The following is a 21,326-nucleotide window of genomic DNA, read 5'->3' on the forward strand; positions in this document are numbered from 1 at the left end:
TTTAGGCTCCTTGCAGATGACATCAGAACAAGGAGGAAGAATGGGTGTGTTTTAAAACAATACGGATCTGTAATGTCTATCTATGACATCAGAGAAGAAATAATATTTTCATCATAGTCCATTTTTTGTTTGTTTTTGCCTCAGATTGCGTTAATATGGTTATTGTATTTTAAAAGTACGAACCGGAAGTGTAGCATCCTTGTATTACCGTGGACTTGACGTGCTTAACAACGTTAGTTGAGAACAGCCGCATTTAAGTACACCGTCGGTTTATTTTCTTTTTTAAACTTCTCTCATAAGTAGCTGTACTGTATCAGCTAACCACCAGAATTCTGTCTACATATGTTTATTTCCTGCTTTTTACTGCTTTCTACTCTGCTGGCATGATATGTGTTATAACCGCCAAGCACTATATTTTGAAAGCACTGAGTTCTGCATTGAGACTGCTTATGTTGCAGTTCCTGCTATTACCACTGCAAGGTACGAAGGAGTATCAGGGCCACGTTAAGAAAAAAATTTTAAAAATCGTTGCGAGAAAAAAGTCGAAGTCGTCGATTCTAGTCAAATAACGACCACGGCTGCTGTACCCTCTCCAAAATGCCTCGGGAAGATTAAACACCTTGATCAGCTGTCTTAGTGCACCTTGTGACTCTACATACCCCCTCTGTACTGCACGAAGGAGCAACCATCGCTGTCCTTGCGTCTCCTCGTTGCCAGTTTGCGTTTTTTTTCCTTCTGAGCAGACGCAGCTTCCTGCACCGTCTCTTTAACGTCCTCATACTTATCACTGCATCATGTTTATGTACTAAAAGAGAAATAATTTCCTTGGTCCTAAAACCGATTCTAAAGTATAGTTTCACTAGTTCATAACACAAGACATTTTGTAGCAGGTAGAGCAGACGTGGCGTCGCAGTTGTTTGACTTGAAACGACAACCTTAATCTCCACATTTTGACTTTATTCTCAAAATGCACTTTTTTTCCTCGGTGTGGCCCTGATACTCCTTCGTAGGAAGGCTATAAATACTCATGGCTGCAAAAATTCGTTTATCTACGTCTGTGTTTACATCACCAGCTAGCACTGAACTGAAGCGAAAACATTTTTAGAGTTTTACGAGTAGCTGAAATACATGGTAAATACATGGAAAATACATGGTTTATGAAGTTAAAGGTCGTTGTATTTTGAAAACGAAAACCGGAAGTAGAAATATGCTTTAACGGCAGTATTGACGCTGTTTTTACTACTATTGTAGTTCCCCATTGTGCCCAGAAGAGGGCAGAAATCCCAGAGCCTCTGAACATTATTGACCTGTAGCGTGGACTCCTCTGAATCATTCAGCCCCATTTATCAGCAGGCTTATGATTACATTGTAATATACATGTATACAGATACATGTATCTTTTTTTTTCATGTATATTTTTCCTTCTATTTCAGGTGTTTTGTGTTTTTTGTAATTATTTTAACAGGTGCAGCAGTTGCTGGGTCACTGCACGTCTCTACCTGTGCTCTGTCCCCTCATTCCCATCTTTTCTCCTGTTTTCTCCCTATTTTCTTCCTGCCTGTCTGAAACCTCAACATCACATTACACATGCAATGGTGTAAATAATAATAGAAGAGGGCCTTCAGATCTGGAGACAAGGAGGAACTGAGGAGAGTGCAAAAGGATGTAAAATACAAGACCCGGAGAGGCAAAGAGAGCTTCAGGAGGAAGATGGAGGACCAGCTCCAACATAACAAAGTCCGAGAAGTCTGGAGAAACATGAAAAAAATCTCTGGCCACTTTGAGGACAATGGAGGAGCCACAGTGTCTGCTGACCGGGGGTGGGCTAACGACCTGAACCTATTTTTCAATAGATTTGACTCTGGGTCGTTGACCACCTCCCCCACCCCTCAGCTCCCATCTGCCCCCTTCCGTATGCTGACCCCCCTCTCTCCTGGTGCAATGCCATCATTGCCTGCACTCTCCTCACCCTCACCCACAGTGGAGCCAGCCCCATCACCCACCCCAACCCAGCCTCACATCCACCTCACATCTGATCAGGTGAGAAGTCAGCTCAGGAAGACAAAGATCAGGAAGGCAGCGGGTCCAGATGGAATCAGCCCCAGACTGCTCAGGGATTGTGCAGACCAGCTCTGTCAGGTGGTCCTGCACATCTTCAACCTGAGCCTGAATCTGGAGAGGGTTCCTGAACTGTGGAAGACTTCCTGCATAGTTCCAGTGCCAAAGATCGCACAGCCCAGGGAGTCCAACCACTACAGACCTGTGGCCCTGACTTCTCACCTGATGAAGACCATGGAGAGGCTCATCCTGCACCACCTCCGCCCACTGGTGAGCTCAGCGCTGGACCCCCTGCAGTTCGCCTACCAGCCCGGCATCGGGGTGGACGATGCCATCATCTACCTGCTGCACAGATCCCTCTCTCACCTAGAGCAGGCAGGAAACACTGTGAGGGTCATGTTCTTTGACTTCTCCAGTGCTTTCAACACCATCCAGCCTGCACTGTTGAGAGGGAAGATGGAGGGAGCCGGAGTGGACAGTCAGCTAACGGCATGGATCATCAACTACCTCACCAACAGACCACAGTATGTGAGGTGCCATGACTGTGTGTCTGATGTGGTAGTCTGCAGCAGGGCACGGTCCTCTCACCCTTCCTGTTCAGTCTGTACACCTCAGATTTCAGGTACAATTCAGACCATTGCCACCTACAGAAGTTCTCAGATGATACGGCCATCATCGGATGCGTATCAGATGGGAACGACCAGGAATACAGGGGGGTCATCAGTGACTTTGTCGGCTGGTGTGAGAACAACGCACTGCAAATCAACGCCAACAAGACGAAGGAGATGGTTATAGACTTCAGGAGGAAGTCACCCCCTACAGCACCGGTGAACATCCAGGGAAAGGACATTGACACAGTGGTCTCCTACAAGTACCTGGGTGTTCATCTCAATAACAAGCTGGACTGGAGTACAAACACAGACGTCCTGTATAAGAAGTGCCAGAGTCGACTCCACCTGCTGAGGAGACTGAGGTCCTTTGGTGTCTGCAGGACTCTGTTAAAGACCTTTTATGACACAGTGGTAGCATCTGCCCTTTTCTATGCAGTGGCCTGCTGGGGGGTGGGGGTGGGGGTTTCACAGCTCCTTTCACAGCTCCTTCCTGCAGCGAGGATGTTTCAGTCTCTGACTGAAACATCCTCGCTGCAGGAAGCTTCACAGCTCCTTCATCCCAACAGCAGTTAGACTGTACAACACTTCATGATGTCTCGAGTCACTTGGACACTTTACCTCCTCTGCCATCACTTTATCCATACAGTCAGATACATTTTATTTATTACACTCACCCATATATTCTTCTTTTCTCCTGACTTCTCACCTGATGAAGACCATGGAGAGGCTCATCCTTCATCACCTCCGCCCACTGGTGAGCTCAGCGCTGGACCCCCTGCAGTTCGCCTACCAGCCCGGCATTGGGGTGGACGATGCCATCATCACCTGCTGAGGAGACTGAGGTCCTTTGGTGTCTGCAGGACTCTGTTAAAGACCTTTTATGACACAGTGGTAGCATCTGCCCTTTTCTATGCAGTGGCCTGCTGGGGGGGTGGATGCACCGAAAGGGACAGGAGCAGGATCGACAAACTGGTGCGGAGGTCTAGCTCTGTGTTGGGATGTCCTCTGGAGTCTGTGATGGTGGTGGGTGAGAGGAGGATGTTAGCAAAGCTGACATCCATCATGAACAACCCCCATCACCCTCTTCATGAGACCGTGGGTGAACTGAGCAGCTCCTTCAGTCAGAGACTGAAACATCCTCGCTGCAGGAAGGAGCGCTTTCACAGGTCATTCATCCCAACAGTAGTTAGACTGTATAACACATCATAATGTCTTGAGTCACTTGGACACTTTATCTACACTGCCATCACTTTATCCATACAGTCAGATACATTTTATTTATTACACTCACCCAGGGTTATTATAGTTAACGAAAACGAACGAAATAACGAAAACTGAAATTGAAAAAACATTGTCGATAACTGAAATAAATAAAAACTATAATTAAAAGGAAAAAACGATAACTAATTAAAACTGAATTGTGAGTTTACAAAACTAACTAAAACTAACTGAAATTATCGATAAACTGACTTTCATTTACTTGTTTTTTTTTTTTTAAGCCTTGTGGATTGATATAAAATCATTTTTTCCGCTCTCCGAGTTTAAGCTGGGAGCGCCACAGGACAACTGTGTGAGTGCGCATGTGCGTGCGCATGTGCTGGTCCGCAAAGTAATGGCTGCGGTCTGCAGAGAAAGCGGCAGAGTCCCGTATGGAGGTTCTTTGAGTACAAACACCTGCACACGACCACAAGGTAATAACACACACAATCCAGCTACACAAGCATAAATGTGGACATGAGGTCGGCAACTTCTGTAGGTTGTGTACAGAGGCCGCAAAGACCCTGCAGGTTTAATTAGCGAGCATCTAACAAGCTAGCTCCAAAACAGAAGCAGCTTCAGGTGGTGAGAACATCAGGATGCAGCTGGATTTGAGCTTTGACTCCTTCAAAGAGTTTGTTTTTGTTTAACACCACATGTAGGCGTTATTAATCTGCTGCACTGATGCTGAACTTTATTGTGGAGTTTATTGTAGAATTTATTGAGTTTGGGAGTTCATGTTTTTCTTTGTTTCTCCCTGTTGATGTTCATGTGTGTCCTTAATATTACACAAATTTAGCATGTCTTGTGAAAAGTTGGTTGTTGAATATATTTATTTAAATGGTATCTTTTTGTCATTACACAATAGTCACTTTTGCGCCTTGAATCTTGCGCCTGATTAGTTATGAAAATACTAAAACTAATACTGAAACTAACTGAAACTAACTAAAACTAAGCATGAAACCAAAAATAAAAACTAATAAAAACGAGAAAAACCACTCTGAAAACTAATTAAAACTAACTGAATTAGAGAAAAAAAAGTAAAAACTAACTAAAACTAAACTATAATGTAAAATCCAAAACTATTATAACCCTGCACTCACCCATATAATGCATACTGTGTATGCTGTGTACCTTACCGGCTACAAATGTATATAATATTTTGATATCTGTATATAGGGTTTTGATGTGTGTGTATATGTGTGTATATGTACATGTGTGTATTGACTATATATTTTCTGTATATAGTGCTTATGTATATGTGTATAGTGTTTTTCTATTTTATTTTATTCTATTCTATTTTTAGTTTTTCTGTACTGAGCTGCTGTAATGCGCAAATTTCCCCGTCGTGGGATCATTAAAGTTTTATCTTATCTTATCTTATAATGCATACTGTGTATGCTGTGTACCTTACCAGCTACAAATGCATATAATGTTTTGATATCTGTATGTAGTGTTTTGATGTGTGTGTATATGTGTGTATATGTAAATGTGTGTATTGACATTGATATATATATATTTATGTATATAGTGTTTATGTATATGTGTATAGTTTTTTAAGAGAAGAGGAAAAACTTTAACTAGAGGAGGCTTTATAGAGAATTTATAGAGCTCTTCTTCTAAAGCAAATCTGTTTGGCACAGCAGTTCATCCACATCATGATTTGGATTGAAAAACCTGCCGGACAGGAGATAAATGTTACCTGTCATGGCTCAGGTTTATTTACAACACAGATAATCTCTAATGAAACAATGTGAGCTTTCCAGATGGCGAGGTCCAAACCCACAGAACAGGTTAGTCCAAACATGCCACTCTCTCAACTCACAAACTCCTCTCTGTCACAATATTCTCCCTTATTTGATAGGCTGGCATCATATTTCCAATATTTCCTTCTCTGCTGTTTCTAGATACCTTCTAAACTGGTTCTAATACAAAATCAACAAAGCAGTGATCAGATAGGGCTGCTCAGGAGGTTTTAGATTGTAAGATGTATCTCAGAATTTCATTCATTCAATTCAGTCAAGTCAGTTTTATTTATATAGCACCAAATCACAACAAACAGTCGCCTTAAGGTGCTTTGTATTGTGGGTAAAGACCCTACAATAATACAGAGAAAACCAAACGACCCCCTATGAGCAGCACTTGGTGACAGTGGGAAGGAAAAACTCCCTTTAACAGGAAGAAACCTCCATCAGAACCAGGCTCAGGGAGGGGGGGTCATCTGCCTCCCGTTCTACTCTTAAGTATGGGGTGTGGGGGGGGAACCTAAAAATGTGTCCAGATACACCTCAGAAAGTATATAGGTGCGCCCCTGCTAGGAACCAAAAGTAAGCCAGCAGTCTGAGAGTGAAGTGCTCTGTTGGGGTGATAACGGGACTATGAGATAAGGTTCTGATTGTAGGTGAGGAGAAGGATTTTAATTCTATTCTAGATTTAACAGGGAGCCAATAAAGAGAAGCCAGTATGGGAGAAATCTGCTCTCTCTTTCTAGTCCCTGTCAGTTAACCAGTTCTCTGTGAGTTATTATTTCTCCTGGGAATAAATTCAAACAATGACGACACCTCCGGATCGATTACATCCCTGGCTGAAAGGAATCTGGTTATTCCAGAAAGGAACATCCGCATCCTGCAGAAATAAAAAATGATATTTTTGTAAAACCGCGTCTTTCTCTTAATAATACCCTTCAAGCTCCGAACGGTTAACGGACCAAACTAATTCCTGCGCCGTCTCTCTGGCGGTAGTCCCCGTTGACCAAATCTCACGTACCCGCCACAGCGCAGCCTCCAAACCGGCGTGCGGCGGCGGTTAAATCGACCGAGCACCGAGCGCGTCGATGGCGGCTCTGAGCAACCTGAGCAAAATGTCTGGACTGTGTCTGCGCGCCGCCCGGCAGGCTGCGGGGCTGACGGCGTCCCGGCTGCTTCAGCGCAGAGCCCTCAGGGTCACCGTGAGTGCAAATATCGATGTTTGGACCGAGCGATGAATAAATGATGTGAAAGGTTCCTGCAGCCGAGGCTCCTGCTGAGGCTGAGGGACCGGACGCTGTGATTATGGACCTGGCAAACGGCCAGGATCACGAAGGAGAAATGTCCGAGTTAGTCGAGTACAGACGCGGTTCCGTTACAGTTAAATAAAGCGTTTGAAACGTTTGGGTTTGGCCGGGTTGGCACAAAGAATCAGGTTAAATGCGGAGCAGCTAGCTTGGCTAACAACCTTACAGAAAGTTTTCTCCAGCGCGGCCGTGAAAAGTCAGACTGGCTGCCTTATATTTAGCGAATATTTGACTTTCACTGAGCAGTCTGAGCTGCAGTAAGGGCTCGCTGTATTTATTATTATTATTATTATTGTTGTTGTTGTTTTTGACTCTCACACTGACCTAGCTAGCCAGGCGGCTAAAGGGTTAGCTAGCTTGTTTTCCATTGGTCGAGAGAAGGGGCGTGAGGCAGGAAACCCACCGTACTTTAATGCAACATGTTTTTCTAAATAACTTTATTTAAAACATATTTTTTCCTTCGGTGCCTCAACCCACACGGCCCCGCTATAAGTCGGTCTTTATGAGCTGCTCTTAGGATGGCAAGAAAACTGTTGGATGACTCCTGAGATTTGGAAACAGAATAATATGAAGGCTCTTTATTAATATAACTTTTCCTATCTTGGAGTTACAACATACACTGTATTACCAAAAGTACTCCCTCACCCATCTGCATCACAGGGTTCAGGTGGGTCGCTCTCAGGAGCTCAGCCCAGCGTGGTACCGTGATAGGATACCTGCGCAACAAGTCCAGTCCTGAAACTTCCTCACTACTCGGATGTCTTTATTGTCATTGCACAGTACAGTGAAATTGTGTTGGAGCCGTCCTTCAGGTGCTGATGATACAGGTCTGAACATGTGTATGTATGTACGCACATGCACACAAATGTAACCAGAAAGAAAACAAACCGAACAGTGAGGGGAGTCCTCGATTGCATAATGTATATCATAAGGTGATCTTTATACGCAGACCTGTACAGCTCATGTGAAGTTTGTCCATTTGTCCTGGCATTGTTCTTCCTGTGTGTGTGTGTGTGTGTGTGTGTGTGTGTGTGTGTGTGTCAGTCACATATATTGAGTTTAGTCTGTATCCCATCCTTATTTGTAGGAGGTTCTGATTGGCACCGTTTCCTAGTTTTCTGCTTTAGGTCCCACTTCATGATATGATTGTCTAATAAATTTAGATTTCTTTTCTATTTCATAGGTTAGTATTTTATCAGTGTTGTTTCTGAGTGCTTTTTTTGAAACAGGTTGGGGTCAGGGGTTAGTTTATGTTGTTTTCTAGTTCTCTTCGTTGCCCTTTATCGTATGCGTCCATTATCTGAGTAATTTCTGCTTTGATTGTTTTATAGTTCAGCAGGCCTGCATTTAATCACCATACTGTTACATTTTCTAAGGGGTAACTTTTAATAGTAGGGTAGAGTAATCCGATACGCTTGCTGCTTCTGTTTTACGTTTCTTTCCCTTCATATATGTCAGATTTATTCATGAAACAGTCGTCATGTCTAGAGTAACTTTTACTGGGTGCTGAGTAATGGGTGTGGTCCTTTATATTTGGGTTTAATTCTCTCCAGATGCCAATGAATCCAAACTCTTCCAGTGCCAGTTTGAGGTTTTTTATTGTTTGTTGTATCAAGTTTTGTATTCATTACCCAAAAAAAAAAAGTGCAGTTTTTAGTTTAACTGTAACATCCATCAGAAAACATGAAACCCTTCTGTTGTATCTACAGGCAATATTAAAATAATAAACTCTAAAATGCAAAAATACATAAATATTCACAAGAACAGTAACGTCACGATGTCAAAAATAAGGTGGTTTCCTCGGTCTGTCTGCCATGAAGAGGAAGCAGAAAGAGTTCTGACAGCATCGAGTCTGCTGGATGAGGGTGTGTGTGTGTGTGTGTGTGTGTGTGTGTGTGTGTGTGTGTGTGTGTGTGTGTGTGTGGAGTGGCCCCTGTGCTGAGTGTGTGCGCAGACTGACTCGCGCTGCGTTCTTCTGTTATGACATCATCTTGCTGATGTTTGTTGTCAGTCTTTTTGTTGAGTAAACTGGATACGTTTGGTTCCCACATCTATGTTTAGATGTGGGTGAAACTGTGGCGCCTGCTCGGTGACACCTGAGCTGCACATTCAGAATTAAACGAAACGTTAAAAACTTTACATGGAGATTTTTAAATATTGGAGTGATTTGATGAATCCTCGCCGCCCTGAGCTGTTTTATTCCTTAAGGCTCGTCTGCCTTATGTCAACATCACTGTCCTGCTTTGGATGTCACAGTTCAGAGAGATGAGTCCTCCTCTGTGGCGTCGTTTGTAGTGAAGGCTTTGTTTGCCACGGCCACAATGACATTGTTAATAAAAAATACTCACATTCAACCTTTTCAGGCTGTGCAGCTGCAGCAGCCCTTTGACTCATCCCTGGAAAAGCCGCAGTTTCCCGGAGCCTCGGCCGAGTTTGTTGATCAGCTCGAGTTCATCCAGCCCAACGTCATCTCTGGGATCCCAATATACCGCGTGATGGACAGGCAGGGAAACATCATCAACCCCTCTCAAGACCCTCAGGTACAGTCAGCCCGGTGCCACTGTGACCTCTGCACTCTGCTGAGCCCCAGTTAATTTGTCCGTTGTGTGTTTCTCAGCTCTCCAAAGAGACAGTTTTAAACTTTTATCAGAAGATGACCCTGCTGAACACAATGGACCGCATTCTTTATGAGTCTCAGAGACAGGTATGTTTCTTCCTGCCTCAGCGTGATTGTTTACCATGAAACAGTAGCTGTCATTGAACTGAAAAAGCTCTGAAAGGTATTTTCTTTCAAATAATTACATGAAAAAAGAGGCGATGGTTCTGAAGGACACCGGTCCATGTCTCAGGACCGAAGCGACACGAGCAGATTATTGTTGCAGCAGTTCAACCAGAAGAGTTTCACTCTAAACGAGCTGCGAGTTTTAGTTTTTAGGAGGGGCAGAAACCGAACAGCTGGAGAGGAAAGGGTTCGCTTGATTTATAACACAGCAAAATACAAACGTTTCAGATCTAATTACTGCAAAAAAGTGATTAATTTAAGTAATTATTTTTGGTTTCGTGCATGTGATTAATGGCCCAGCTCTGTCTGACAGGGTCGGATCTCCTTCTACATGACGAACTACGGTGAGGAGGGGACGCACCTTGGCAGCGCTGCTGCTCTCGAGCCCACTGACCTGGTTTTTGGACAGTACAGAGAAGCCGGTAAGTATGAAATGTGGTTTTAGCCCCAGCTGATATATTTCCTTTATGCTTGCTGTTCATGTGAACATTTTGATGGTGCACAATAATCACACCACAAGATCTTCTAGGCAAACAGAGACTCGTTCAGCGAGTGAATCAGGTGTTCGTCAGTCTTCCTGTGATGATCAAGTTTGTAGAATCAGCAGCAAATTTATACTCCAACATCCTGCTCCTGATGTGCTCCTCGCTTAGATTTACTTATCTGGATTTCTGTATTGCTAGCATAAACGGACCAAATGTTGATGACGCCTCTTCTTTTCATACCTTCTTGACTCTCTGATCACTCTGACTCCACACTTATGATGGGAGGAGACTTCAGTCTGTGTTTAATGCAGACACTGACAGGCTGAGTGAGTCAGAGGAGCTGCAGTCTGCAGATGTTCTCAAACGTTCTCTGATGCCCACTCTGAGGGATTACACCTTCTCACCAGTACACCACTCTCAGACTGCTTTTCAGTTAGCAGCTCCATGACGGTGGACATCACAGACACTCAGATTCATCCCATCACTGTCAGTGATCGTGCACCGTGACTATGTCTCTGACACAGAGTCAGTGGTGGCCAAAGTACTGACATTCTGTACCTAAGTAGAAGTACAAGTACTTGTGTTAAAAACTACTCTGGTAAAAGTTGAAGTACTGGTTCAACTTCTGTACTCAAGTAAAAAAGTACAGGCTCTGAAATGTACTCAAAGTAAGAAAGTAAAAGCAGCTCCTTGGAGGACGTTTCCACCTCTTTCTCCATCAGAGTGAAGTTTTCTCATTCTTTGCTCTCCCTGAAATACAGCAGCTGTTCTTTTAGCTGCAGACACACTGTGTGACGAACTGCTCACACTTTTTTGTCCTCTACGTTTTCTGTCATTCATTTTCCTCACCGTTCTGGTGTGCAGCCTCTATGTAAAGCGCAACTTCCTCTGGCTCTTTCTGGTCTCCGTGTGGGGTGTCTGTTATCTCCCTCTCAACCTGTTTTTCCGACTTCCGTGAAAAACCCACTCGCAATCAGGAGCCGCTCCCACACTGACCGGAAATGCAAACGTTTCTCAGACGCATTAAACCTCAAGTAACGAGCTTGTTTTGAAAAGGTAAGAAGTAGAAAGTACAGATACTTGTGTAAAAATGTAGGGAGTAAAAAGTAGTCCGAAAAATAAATACTCAAGTAAAGTACAGATACCTGAAAAATCTACTTAAGTACAGTAACGAAGTATTTGTACTTCGTTACTGTCCACCTCTGCACAGAGTCACACCACCAATCAGGAACTGGAGATTTAATACATCATTACTTAAAGAACACGATTTCATTAATTATTTCAAAAAAGGAGTGGTCAGCATATTTAGGAAATGATCTACCAGGAATATCACCATGTGTTCTTTGGGAAGCAGAAATGCAGGCGGAATAATATCTTACTGCTCACATGAGAACAATAAAGAAAAAACATTTGTGTTAGAATTAGAGCAGAAAATTAAATCTTTAGAATTGGCCTTTGCTGCTTCACCACAAGAACATATAATTAACAACCTGAGGAAACTGAAACTGGAAATAAATAACTGATAAGAAGACGTAATTTCTGCTGCAGAGGCTGCGTTTGGAAAACTTTGAACATGGAAATAAATCAGTAAAATTTCTGCCCAACCAGTTAAAACTAAATAAAGAGAAAACTATTTATTCTATTAAAGACTCGACTGGTAACGTTACTCATGACCCACAACAAAGAAATCCTTTCATGAAGCTTTATGCTCGTCACAGATTAATCCATCTGATGCTGAACTTGAGGAATTTCTTAATATCAATCTACCAAACTAAAGGATGAACAGGCTGCAGCTCCCAAACAGTAAAGCCTCGGGTCCAGATGGTTTCCAGCAGAGTTCCCCGCCTGTCGAATCTGACGTTGCTACACATACACATGTATGTGGAAAATAACACAATGAAATAAATAATTCTTGGAAGAATGTAGGTGTTTGGCACAACGTTCAGTTCTTATTGCACAACCTGCCAAAACAAGACCGGCTTTAAAAAACCTGACGGTCCGTGTTAGGAAGCAGCGCTCGGTAAAAGTAGACCTCAGATCTGCCTTTCTTTATCTCTAAAATCAAACTGCTTTAAAAGCCTGTCTGACAGCCTGTTATTCAAGGCGGAAACTTTATTACGTTCCAAGAACTGAAGTCGTCATACAGGAAAGATTTAATCTCAATCATCTGAACTTAGAAATACCTACATGAGTTACAGGATGTCTAAACCTCAGTTCCCCTAAATTCTTATCAAAAGTGTACGTTATTGTTAAAAACTGATGATTCGGTTTCTCTCCGTCAACTCACATCAGAACTTCTGCACAGAAATCTGTTTAAATATCTTCAAAACGACTAAAAGTCCCAACTTACAACTTATACAAAACTCCATACTGGACAAAGGATGCTCCAAACGGGCCTCACACACTCACACACATGCACCCACTGTGCAGCTCTGCTGAGCACCATATTAATGCTGCATGGTCCTGGATGCCTGTTCAGGGTCTGGCAGAGGATATAAAGACCTGTCCACATGGTTTGGCTTTCGTGTCCCAACTTCCCACACTCACACACACACACACACACACATTGACATGTAGGGTATCAGAGAGGCTACATGCGGTGCCCCCACAACGAGACAGGCTAGAACCCCAGACCTCCCCAAAGAGCTCCCTTTTATAGTCTTTTGTTCATGAGCATTATTTCCAATTAGAACCAGCATTTGAGGAAAAAATTCACAAAAATAGAGCAGAGTCGTTACAGTTGGTTTATTGAACGAAGAGTTCAGCAAAGCACGGCAACAAGATAAAGAAGAAAAAGCGAAGCGACCCCCGGCAGATGCGGCCTTGAGCAGGTCACAGGTCACAGGAAGAGGCAGAGCTGAAAAGCTCTGTGCTTCTGAGAGCTGCTATTCATCACTCAAAGGGTCGTCTCTTTATCATGATATTTATTGTATCTTTCAGCACTGCTTCCCAGTTTTGGCCCAAATAACATATTTAAGAATAATTACATATCTTAAATATGTTTACTTGGTTTGATTTAAAAATCTTACTCTTTTTATGACACTTAATGTAATATGATGCTAGAGTGGCCTGACCTTTGACAGGTTTGCTTGACCTGTTGTCTTTATTCAGCCCTTCTTGGTATCTTTCCCCCCTCACGTGATGCTTACTCAGCATTTCTTTGACAGCTCCATTACCTCATCTGGAAATAAAGAAGCACCTCATGGAAGATCCCAAAAGTGTCAGATCCTTCTGAGTTATGACCTTCCACAGGCTGCGCACTGACCTGCCAGGCAACGGCCCCAGAGTGAGACACAATAAACATAACTTCTTTTGATAAATGCAGTTAAATGATAAACTTATCAGGAGTATTTATAAATTAATCAAACAATACTTTTAAATGAAAGAAAGCAAAAACAGTATAAATGAAGACAGTCACAAAACAGTATAATCAAAACCAAATTAAAGCCAAAGTCAATCAGGTCAGTGATCAGTAGTCCATTCAAATCAAAGCATCTCGTACTTTTGTGTCACGCACCGTCTGAGCAGTGACCTGCTGCACTTCCTCTTTCCAACTCAGCTCACAGACAGATGAGCACAGCTGACACTTTCTCATTCATTATATTGATTAGATTTATGCATGAAGAAGAGCTTTATAGCACTGTGTTACTGTAACCACTAAAATGCTGCTCTGGGGTAGAGAGAAGCCGGGGACCTCCCACAGCTGCTGCAGATGTCTGCTGCACATCGTGATGTGAATCTCCCGTTCCACCACATCCCAAAGCTGCTCTGCTGGGATGTGGTGTCTGTGGAGGCCGTTTGAGTGCAGTGAACGTTTGAGCTTTGTGACATGCTCTACATCAAAGGTCCCCAACCCCCGGGCCCCGGACCAGTACCGGTCTGGGGCCCGGGTGTTGGGGACCTCTGCTCTACGTGTCTCTTCACTGTAAATATAGCATCTTAGCCTCCAGTCCTGCCCTCACATACCCACTGCTAGCTCCTTCCGTTGGTCTGGTTCTCTTGTCTTGTGAGTAATCATGTGATAATTCCTGTTACAGGAGTTCTGATGTACCGAGGCTTTCCTCTGGATCTGTTCATGGCTCAGTGTTACGCCAATGCCGACGACCTCGGGAAGGGCCGGCAGATGCCCGTCCACTACGGCTGCAGAGATCTGAACTTTGTCACCATCTCCTCTCCTCTGGCCACACAGCTTCCTCAGGGTGAGCGCCGTGCCTCTGCTGCTTCGTATAGGACACGCACACACCGAGCTGTAAATGTGTATATTCATGTCTGTGTTTCAGCGGCTGGAGCTGCATATGCCATCAAGAGAGAGAACATGAACCGTGCGGTCATTTGCTATTTTGGAGAGGGAGCAGCCAGCGAAGGGGATGCACACGCCGGCTTCAACTTCTCTGCCACCCTCGAGTGCCCGCTGATCTTTTTTTGCCGCAACAATGGCTACGCCATCTCTACCCCTACCAACGAACAGTACAGGGGCGACGGCATCGGTAAGGATGAATGTGGATTTTCTGCCGTGTCTGATTGGAGATCCAGCTGCTCTAATCGACATACCATTGGTTCTTTTACTCAAACAGCTGCTCGTGGTCCTGGTTATGGCATGCTGTCCATCCGTGTGGATGGGAATGATGTGTTTGCTGTGTACAACGCCACAAAGGAAGCAAGGCGCAGGGCTGTGGCTGAGAACCAGCCATTCCTCATCGAGGCGATGACCTACAGGTTTGTTATGAGTGATTTATTTATTTATTTTTAAGATATTTTTATGACAGTTCTTTGCAGTGGAGAGAGACAGGAAAGTGGGAGGAGAAACGGGGAAGACGCTGTAAAGGACAGGCCAGGACTCGAACCTGTGCCGGCCGCACTGCCACGCAGCATACATGGTCACCTGCTCACGCCCTGAGCCACCCTGGTGCCCGGATATGATTTATGACAGTCTGCTTTTCAGAAAGGACGCATGAAGCAGCCTTTAGGCTGACAGCTCATCATCCAAACAGCTCTACCCCCGAGGTTCCACTCATGATAAATATTAATACTGAAGTGGAACCTTTACATGGACAGCATCTAATAAACAAATACACTCACTGGACACTTTGTTAGGTAAACTCTGCTAGTACCAGGTTGGACCTCCTGTTGCTTTCAGAGCTGCTTCATGGCAGGTCCTCATAGGTTTTGGTCCATGCTGAGATGACAGCATCTCACAGCTGCTGCCGATGTGCTGGCAGCACATCCAGGATGTGAATCTCCCATTTCACCACATCCCAGAGCTGCTCTGCTGGACTGAGATCTGGTGACTGTGGAGGCCGTTTGAGTTACATTGTTGCATTTAAGAAGCTTTGAGACATGGAGTGTCGTCCTGCTACAAGCAGCCATCAGAAGGTGGTACACTGAGGTCACAAAGGTCACTCAGTTAGGTTGTGGCATTCAAACAATGCTCAGTTGATACTAATGGGCCCACAGTGTGCCAAGAAAATACCCCCCCCCCACACACACACACACACACACAGAGCACCCGCAGCACCCTGAAGCATTGATAGAAGATGGGAGAGATGCAAGTTTCATTGTTCATTCTGATCCTGTCATCCAAAATCAAGATTCATCAGTCCAGTCGATGTTTTTCCAATTTTCTGTTGTCCAGTTTTGGTGAATTATAGACTCCACTTCCTGTTCTTAGCTGACAGGAGTGGTACCTGGTGTGGTCTTCTGCTGCTCATCTGCTTCAAGGTTTGACGTGTTAGGGTTTCAGTGATGCTCTTCTGCATAGCTTGATTGTAACAAGTGATTATTTGAGTTACTGTTGCCTTCAGCTCACATCAGTCTGCTTCTGGCAGCAACAACACATTTTCACCCACTCTGTGAATGTTTGAGTCTGACACAACGTTCAGTCACTGAAATCACTTTTCTTCCTCATTCTCACTTTTAACTCCAGCAGGCTGTCTCGACCATGTTTGCACACCTGGGTGTGTTGCTCTGCTGCCATGTGATTGTCTGATTATATAATTATGGTAACAGTTGAACAGGTGTCCTAACAAAGTGGCCAAGGTGTGTAGGCATGTGTGTGCATGATTTGTTGTCATAACAAGAATGTGAAAACGCAGCTGTGCATAGGGTGAGGAAGAAATATGACTACCAGGAAACACGACGCGGGATCTGGGTGGGAAGATCTGTAACAAGATCCAGTAACCACACCTTATCCTCCTAGATTGACAGCTGAGTCAGAAGTTGAAACCAGGAAGCTGACGATCACCCGGGCAGGACGGGTGATCGTTAGAGATCATTTTGAGCCTTTCGTCCCAAAGAAAAGCTCGAGCTGTCGTCACACACTTTATGTTGGCCGTAACTCGAGAACAGTGTGACCCAGAACGTTCAAATTCATACATGCATCGACTAAAACTCTGCTGAGTTCAAATCTGTGACTTTGACCTGAAGGTAAAGGTCAGAGGTCAAGTTTTCTGAAAATCTTGTGAACGCGATAAGATCTAGTCTCTAATTTACTGTAGTTTTAGGCTGCTGCCCATCATCAGCTTTGGTTCTCTTTGGGCAGAAGATAAAAGGGATCTGCAGGGAGAGCACAAACATGTTTAATACCTCCTACACAAATACAAGGTTTAAGTTTCACTGAAAATCTCAGCTGGTTTGGTCAGTAACGTGTATCAGTTAATTTAATGTGTTTGATTAATGCCGACATCGCTCTGAGTCTGAAACAGTTCAAGTAAAGAAAAATTGTTGGTTCTTCAGAATCGGCCACCACAGCACCAGCGACGACAGCTCGGCGTACCGTTCAGTGGACGAAGTGAACTACTGGGACAAGCAGGACCATCCCATCTCCAGGCTCCGACATTACATGACGGCCCGCGGCTGGTGGAGCGAAGACGACGAGAGGAGCTGGCGGAAGCAGTCCCGCAAAACGGTGATGGAGGCGTTCGAGAGGGCCGAGAGGCGCCTGAAGCCCAACCCCGAACTGCTGTTTACTGACGTGTACCACGAGATGACGCCTGGCCTGAGCAAGCAGAGGGAGTCAATGTGGAGACACGTGCAGCAGTACAAAGAGCACTACCCGCTGGACCTGTACGAAAAATAAGCTCCCTGCTACAGGAGGATATCATTAAGTTTGGTAAATGTGGTGAGCGTTGAGACTGGGATAGATCGAACACTAGTTTAATTTCCTTCTGCATGACAGTGAGGAGGAAGCTTGTGCTTACAAAATAAAATATCAACTTCAAGCTCTTTGTGCCACTGGGTTTGGTGTTAAATTAACAGATTTACTGTCTGTAGTTCACTTTTATTCCAGGTTCAGTACAGAAGAATCAGCTGCTTCAGTCTGAAGACATTACACAATATAAACACAAAACAGGCAAAGCTAAATTTACCCCAGGCTCTCTGTGTGTGTGTCTCTCCTGTTCAGGGACTTAACAGGTTTCCTCCTCTATTAGTGGAGTGACTGGTTTGAGGACCTTTTTAGATGCTTTTTATGCTGCAACGTTACTGTTCTAAATACCACATCTGTACACTTTCCTTGCTCATCATTGGTGTTTAGTGGAAAATAAACTGTGGAACATGCATCGTCTTGGCTGTTTATTTAAATTATTTAACAGATAAGAAAATATGGTTTTCAGTGATTTAAGCCCTGAGCAGACAAAATGCCTTTTCATCATGAAACCAAGTCCAGTTACACAATCCAGCTGCTGTCCTGCAACGTTCTGTTGGAGCTGCAGTCACGATTCAAACCCCTGCTGCATCACAGTAAATGGGACATCGGTGGAAGCGGGTAAAGCTACAGCTTCAGTATGACTGCAGTCACCATCTGTCGTTTTGTCCACCAGTTCAACAAGTCAAAAGAGGGTTGTGACTGCCGTTCCACAGCTTTTTTATCTCCTGCGGGGAACGCTGGTGAACCAGAATAAGTTCTTTATATGCACACAGATTCTCACGATCTTCTGCTCTGATATCAAAGGTCTGAAATCCTGTGTGTCCCTCAAGGGAAACCCCTAAAGCCTTGAAACACATCCCAGTGTAGGCATCGTCGATGGGGAAGAAGGGGATGATGTGAAAAACAGAACGGAGGGATTTCAGCAAAGCTCCAGAGAAGAGAAAGCCGCCTCCACCAGCATAACTAGGGTATGCACCGTCGTAGAAGCTCAGAGGGATGTAGTATTTGCTTTTAGGGTCCCTGAGGGGAGATGATTGGCTTATAGCGTGTCCAACATACAATTTAGATATTTTATCAGCCTCCAGAGACTGTAAGTACTTGACCAACACTGGTGTGTTGACAAACACATCATCATCCCCACTAAAGACAAAGGAGGCATGAGGACAGTGTTTCACGGCCCAGTGGAGGAACGCATTCATTTTGAGCGTCAGGTTTAAGAACGATTCCAGGAAGTCCCACTGCAGGATGTCTCCAAAGTGTTTCGCTTCATAGGACAGCAGCGAGCTCAGGTCAGGATCATCTGGTGAGGAGCGCCCCAGGAGGAACAGCACACGCACTCCCAGTCCATTCAACACCCTCTCTTGACCCCATGTCTCCCGCACCGCCTGCCTCTGCTCAAAGTTTCCAGGAGTCGATTTGATGGCGAAAAGGAAGAAGGCGGGGTTCTTTGACCCCCCTTCACTGAACATACATTTGTCAGGCTGATTGATGAGGACTGCGGGAGACCTGCAGTTCATCCACTGCAAAAAAGACTGAAACAGGAGGGGGTAGGAGTTGAAGTCATGTATGTTGGTTTGCAGCAGCTCTTTGTTTGTCTCCTTGCATTCAGAGGGTTGACTGAAAGGGTTTCCCCCCTGGTCCAGATTACTCAGGGCTGAATACAGCAAACGGTTCCAGTAAGCTCCGTTTTGAGGGATGGACTCTCTGAAGTCAGCTGAAACAGACACATTGTGTACAAAAGAAAGCGGTGCGGCGACGTTCTCCCGTTTGGATTGGTTTTTTAGATCCCTGTCACGGACGTGGATGCTGGGATGCTTTGAAGTGTCCACTCCTACAGGGTTGTGACTGTTGCTGTTCTCTAAGTTAAGGGTGGCGTACAAGACAATCAGAACAATGGAAACACCAAGAGTCATGGCACCGCAGGTCTGAATACGTTTCATTGGCTCGAAGTAAGTAAACCGAGCTGTGAGGGTTTTTTTAGGGGTGGTCAATGTGTCGTGTTCAGTTCATGCTGACTCAGAAGTCGACAAACTGGAAATACCTGCCAACAGAAAGAAAAAACATGCAATAGGACACCTTAACGTCAAATCAAATAGTGACAGACTGAATAGGGCCCAACCTTAACAGAAACGCATGTCGTTAACCACGTTTCCTGCTCCCGCTGTCGCTCACAGGCAGTATAATGACAGCTCATTTGAATTTAAAAAAGGAAACAAAACATACACATTTGCATTTTAAGACAGTGCAAGGCTCGTGTTTGTATTCTCTCTCTAACATTAACAGCAAACGTCTGAAAATGTGATCATCAGGCTGACAGTGAGGTAATAACGTGTGTCAGCAGCTTCCTGATTACACGAGTTAAAGGTTGTAGTATTACGCTGTCAAACATTTTCCTGTTAATTATTACATTCAGATGAGTTTATATAGACAGTCACCTTCATGTGTTTAAACAATCTATAGCAAGATGACCCCAGCAATGGTAGATAAGAGGCTGAGGCCAACGGTTCTGTTTCACTGCTGAAATCCTGCTGATTTACACAAACTCCTTCAATTTCTGAAATGAAAGGAAGGCTGGAAATTGGTCTGTAATCAGCTGAGAGAGCATTATACCAGCAACTCGTCTAGTTTTCCCAAAATATTTTTATGAGGAGCAATAAAACTTCTGACAACTCCCCAAATACTAATCCGAATTATCAAATGGATAAATTACGACTTACCGGTGGAGGTTATTCCACATCATCTGATAACAAAACTTTAAGTATAACATCAGTGCAGATGTGTTCTGTTAAATGTTTCTCAAGTTTCAGGCGGGTGTTATCCTAATTGGATGCGGTGTGCAGGTGTACTCTGCTGAGATGCACCTGCAAACACACCTGTGCTCTCCAGTGTTTAATTAGAAGTGAACAAAAAGGAGGAACGTCTCAGAGGGCTTTCTGTGGGAGCTTGTTTCTGCCACTGAAAGAGAAATTATCATCCATAACTCCAAATTTACAGTTATTTTCTCAAAAGTTCGAAAATAATTCTCAAAATTTTGAAAAAACAAGTCCAAACTTATTTCTGCCAACCAGGACGCGCTGTGAAAGGTCGTGATTTCCATGTTACCCGGAAGCAGGAGGAGGAAGGGGCCAGCTCCAGCAGCCCAACGTGAATATATCATTGATTATGTACGTCTATGGAGATCACCCTCCGCTCAAAGATGAGCGCCCGGCGTCAACGTTTTACCTTTGTGCGCATGCGTCTGCACTCTCAGTAACGTTTATCACGGAGCTTCCTGATTGGCGGAGCCAACAAGAAATTCGATTTATAATTCCAAATTTCGGGTTATTAACGCGAAATCTTGAAATACCAAATCTAAATTTATACGAGTTAATCTGAGAGGTCGAATTATTTTCTCGAAATTTCGATTTATTAACTATTAATTTTGAACTCGAATCATGAAAGGCGTTTTTTCCAGCGGTTAAAACAGCGGAACCGGGGAAAAAAAATTTAATAAAATCATATCAGAGGACTTCTTCTCTTTTCCTCACTTTCACACTGCGGTCTCATTTAAGCCCGAACCGAACCGTTTAAAATAAAAAATAAAGTGACCTTGTAACACGAACTTTAAACGTGTGGGATTGTTTTAAACTTTCATTTCCGCCTGATCTGGTTAAACATTGATATACCTGGAACTTTGAGACCTTTTTAAAAGCCAAACCAATCAGGAAGAAGTTCCGTTTTAAGCGTGAAATACTTACCGATCCAATTCACGTACGGTGGGCCAAAGCTCCTCATACACCTGAAGCGAGATCAGGAGGAATCCTCAGGTATCAAACAAAGCCGCAGATGTATCAAACCTCATGTAGCTTTCATCCCGATCAGGAACCGAGCGAGCACTGCGAGTTCAGCAGACGCAGCTCTGTATACCATCAGGTAATCACTTCCCCGCAGGTAGAGA

General features: G+C 44.1%; 2 protein-coding genes across 8 annotated transcripts; one reads left to right on the top strand and one right to left on the bottom strand.

Moving 5' to 3' along the window:
* The first annotated feature begins 6,660 nt into the window (after positions 1-6,660).
* bckdha (branched chain keto acid dehydrogenase E1 subunit alpha) lies at positions 6,661-17,799 on the top strand. The gene is made up of 8 exons (XM_030744007.1): positions 6,661-6,873; positions 9,342-9,518; positions 9,596-9,682; positions 10,074-10,182; positions 14,283-14,444; positions 14,526-14,732; positions 14,820-14,961; positions 16,978-17,799. Exons 1-8 carry the CDS (start codon positions 6,760-6,762, stop codon positions 17,318-17,320), a joined length of 1,341 nt encoding a protein of 446 aa, XP_030599867.1. The 5' UTR covers positions 6,661-6,759; the 3' UTR covers positions 17,321-17,799.
* b3gnt2l (UDP-GlcNAc:betaGal beta-1,3-N-acetylglucosaminyltransferase 2, like) lies at positions 17,793-21,279 on the bottom strand. 7 transcript variants are annotated; one of them, XM_030744011.1, is made up of 4 exons: positions 21,127-21,277; positions 19,825-19,943; positions 19,509-19,578; positions 17,793-19,430 (listed from the first exon to the last, which is right to left on the bottom strand). In XM_030744011.1, exon 4 carries the CDS (start codon positions 19,327-19,329, stop codon positions 18,064-18,066), a length of 1,266 nt encoding a protein of 421 aa, XP_030599871.1. In that variant the 5' UTR covers positions 19,330-19,430; positions 19,509-19,578; positions 19,825-19,943; positions 21,127-21,277; the 3' UTR covers positions 17,793-18,063. The 7 variants fall into 7 exon arrangements, with proteins under 7 accessions (XP_030599871.1, XP_030599870.1, XP_030599869.1 ...); XM_030744010.1 differs by lacking the exon at positions 21,127-21,277 and adding an exon at positions 20,263-20,344; XM_030744009.1 differs by lacking the exons at positions 19,825-19,943; positions 21,127-21,277 and adding an exon at positions 20,263-20,319.
* Positions 21,280-21,326: the final 47 nt, after the last annotated feature.

The sequence above is a fragment of the Archocentrus centrarchus genome, chromosome 13 (assembly GCF_007364275.1).
Source record: "Archocentrus centrarchus isolate MPI-CPG fArcCen1 chromosome 13, fArcCen1, whole genome shotgun sequence".
In the NCBI taxonomy this organism is placed as follows: domain Eukaryota; kingdom Metazoa; phylum Chordata; class Actinopteri; order Cichliformes; family Cichlidae; genus Archocentrus; species Archocentrus centrarchus.